The 2,616-nt window shown below is 38.1% G+C and overlaps 1 protein-coding gene across 1 annotated transcript; it reads left to right on the forward strand.

The window, feature by feature from the left end:
- Positions 1 to 1,000: 1,000 nt before the first annotated feature.
- On the forward strand, positions 1,001 to 2,365 carry LOC111867792 (general transcription factor II-I repeat domain-containing protein 2). Its single transcript, XM_023857952.1, has one exon. It carries the CDS (start codon positions 1,001 to 1,003, stop codon positions 2,363 to 2,365), a length of 1,365 nt encoding a protein of 454 aa, XP_023713720.1.
- Positions 2,366 to 2,616: the final 251 nt, after the last annotated feature.

The following is a 2,616-nucleotide window of genomic DNA, read 5'->3' on the forward strand; positions in this document are numbered from 1 at the left end:
TACTAAAAATAAGTGCCCCATACATTTCTTCCCCGTTATGTTGTATATTAAATAGGGCAGTATCAGCTGGTAAATTTCCCTTACGGATGAAATATTCGATTGTTAGCCCTCTATATAAGAAGGGAAATAGAGAAAATTGTTCTAATTATAGACCAATCTCCTTGTTGACATCATTTTCCAAGGTGTCTGAAAAAATTATCTTTAGAAGATTATTAACACATGTCTGTGCTACTGATATCTTGGCTAGTGAACAATTTGGATTTCGTCCTAACCTTTCCACCGAGACTGCTTCATATGCTCTATTAAATAAAATATTAACAGCCATCAATAATAAAAATAAAGTAGGCGGAATTTTTTTGATTTGGAGAAAGCTTTCGATTGTGTAAACGAGTGGTTAGCAAACTACGGCCCGCGGGCCAGACGCGGCCCCCTGATAGGTTCTATCCAGCCCGCGAAATGATTCCTAATCTGACGAATGAAAAGAAGAAGAATTAAGGAAAATAAATAATTCTGGATTATTTTCTTCTTCTTTCCTCCCTTTTATGTTTAGCCTAGTGACCACAGATTAATTTATTTACTTATCCACTATGGTATTGGAATGCTATGTTAACATTTGAGAGTGAGGCACTGGCTGCTGGCATTTTTGTAGCGAAGAGTAAAACTGGCAACGGAGCCTCCTCGCTGTACCCCCTCCACATTACATCCACTGCAGCTGGCTACTAACACCACATTCTTTTATTCAGACCCGGTCGCACTATTGTTGTAGGTGTTTGCTAGTTTTACTGTGCACATTCGTGAAACATTTCAGCCCTAAGATGTCAACTAAAAAAAGTAAAGTTGATTCAGAGTGCCGTGTTTTCAAAGATGGACTTGGAAGTACTTTTTCACAGCTTTTAAGGATAAACCACTGTGTCTTATCTGCAATGAAACCATAGCAGTCTACAAAGAATACCTTTCCCGGCACTTTATCTCTAAGCATTAGAATGCTAATTACGGAGCCATGACCGGAGATGAAAGGAAACAAAAAGCAGAAGACCTATGTAAAAAACTGTCAGGTCAGCAAAGTATTTTTAAGAAAGTAAATAGTTCTCAGAAAGCAGCTACACATGCAGGTTATGTTGTAGCATACAATATTGCTAAAAGTAACAAAGCTCTCTCTGATGGGGAGTTTGTTAAATACTGCATGCTCAAAGTTTGTGATAATTTATGTCCTGACAAGACAAAGGATTTTGAAACTGTAAGCTTATCTCGAAAAACAGTGACTTCTAGAATCGAAGTCATAGATAAAAACATATTATCACAGTTGGAATCAAGGATTGCTCAATTTAAATTCTGCTCCATTACTATGGATGAATGCACTGATATAAATGATACTGCACAGTTGCTATTATTTATAAGATGTGTTGACAAAAACTTCTCTATTACAGAGGAATTAGCATGCATGCGGTCGTTAAAGGGAACTACAACAGGGTCAGATATTTTTCATGAATTTCTGGAAGGCCTTTCAACTTTGAAAGTACCTATAACTAGCATATGCAGTATTACGACAGATGGAGCACAAAGTATGACAGGGACAAAATCTGGATTTGTTGGGATCTTTAATCAAGAATATCCCGAGAACAATGTTGTATTTCTGCATTATGTCATACATCAAGATGCCCTGCGTAGATCTGCCTTGGATATGAAACCTGTGCTTGATGTCATTGTGAAGCTTGTTAATGCCATTCGATCTCGAGGGCTTACTCACAGACAATTTCGAGAGTTTCTTGACTCCATGCAATCAGAATACTCTGATTTACTGTACTACTCGAAAGTAAGGTGGCTTAGCGCGGGACGCGTCTTCGAGCGAGTCTGGCAGCTGAAAGACGAAATAGTGTCATTCTTCCAAGAGAAACAGTGGTTTGTAGAATGTGAAATACTGGAAGATACTGTGTGGCTTTCGGACTTTGCATTTTTCACAGATCTTCTCTGCCACCTGAACAAGTTGAATGTCAAGATGCAAGGAAAAAATCAATTTATTGATGATATCTGGGGCCATATCAGAAGTTTTAAACTACAACTTGTTCTGTTTGCAGATCAGCTAGCTAAGAATGACTTGTCTCACTTCCCGAGGTTAAATTCAATAGCCCCAGTGATGAAGGACAAGCTTAGGAGCTACGAGGATAGCCTGAGAAGACTCCGTGTTGAATTTGAACGAAGATTTCAAAACTTTAGTGCCATTGAAAAAGACTTGGATGTTTTCAGTATGCCTTTTAATGTAGACTGTGAAACAGTGAAACCGGACTTGCAACTTGAATTAATTGAGTTGCAATGTAACACTCAACTCAAACAGTTGTTTCTCAATGTCCCAAAATTAGAGTTCTAAAAGTCCTTGTCGAAATCCAGTTTCCCAAATCTGATATCTCATGCCCAGAAAGTCACTGCTATGTTTGCTTCATCCTATATATGTGAACAGGTGTTTTCTACAATGAAACTTCGAAAGAGTTGTATTAGAAACAGACTGACAGATGAGCATTTAACTTCACTTCTGAGAATCAGTGCATCCCAGTTCGAACCAGATTATGAGAAAATTTTGGAAATGCAGTCACAGTTTCATTCATCACATTCTCCTTCATA

The sequence above is a fragment of the Cryptotermes secundus genome, unplaced genomic scaffold, assembly GCF_002891405.2.
Source record: "Cryptotermes secundus unplaced genomic scaffold, Csec_1.0 scaffold476, whole genome shotgun sequence".
Lineage (NCBI taxonomy): Eukaryota > Metazoa > Arthropoda > Insecta > Blattodea > Kalotermitidae > Cryptotermes > Cryptotermes secundus.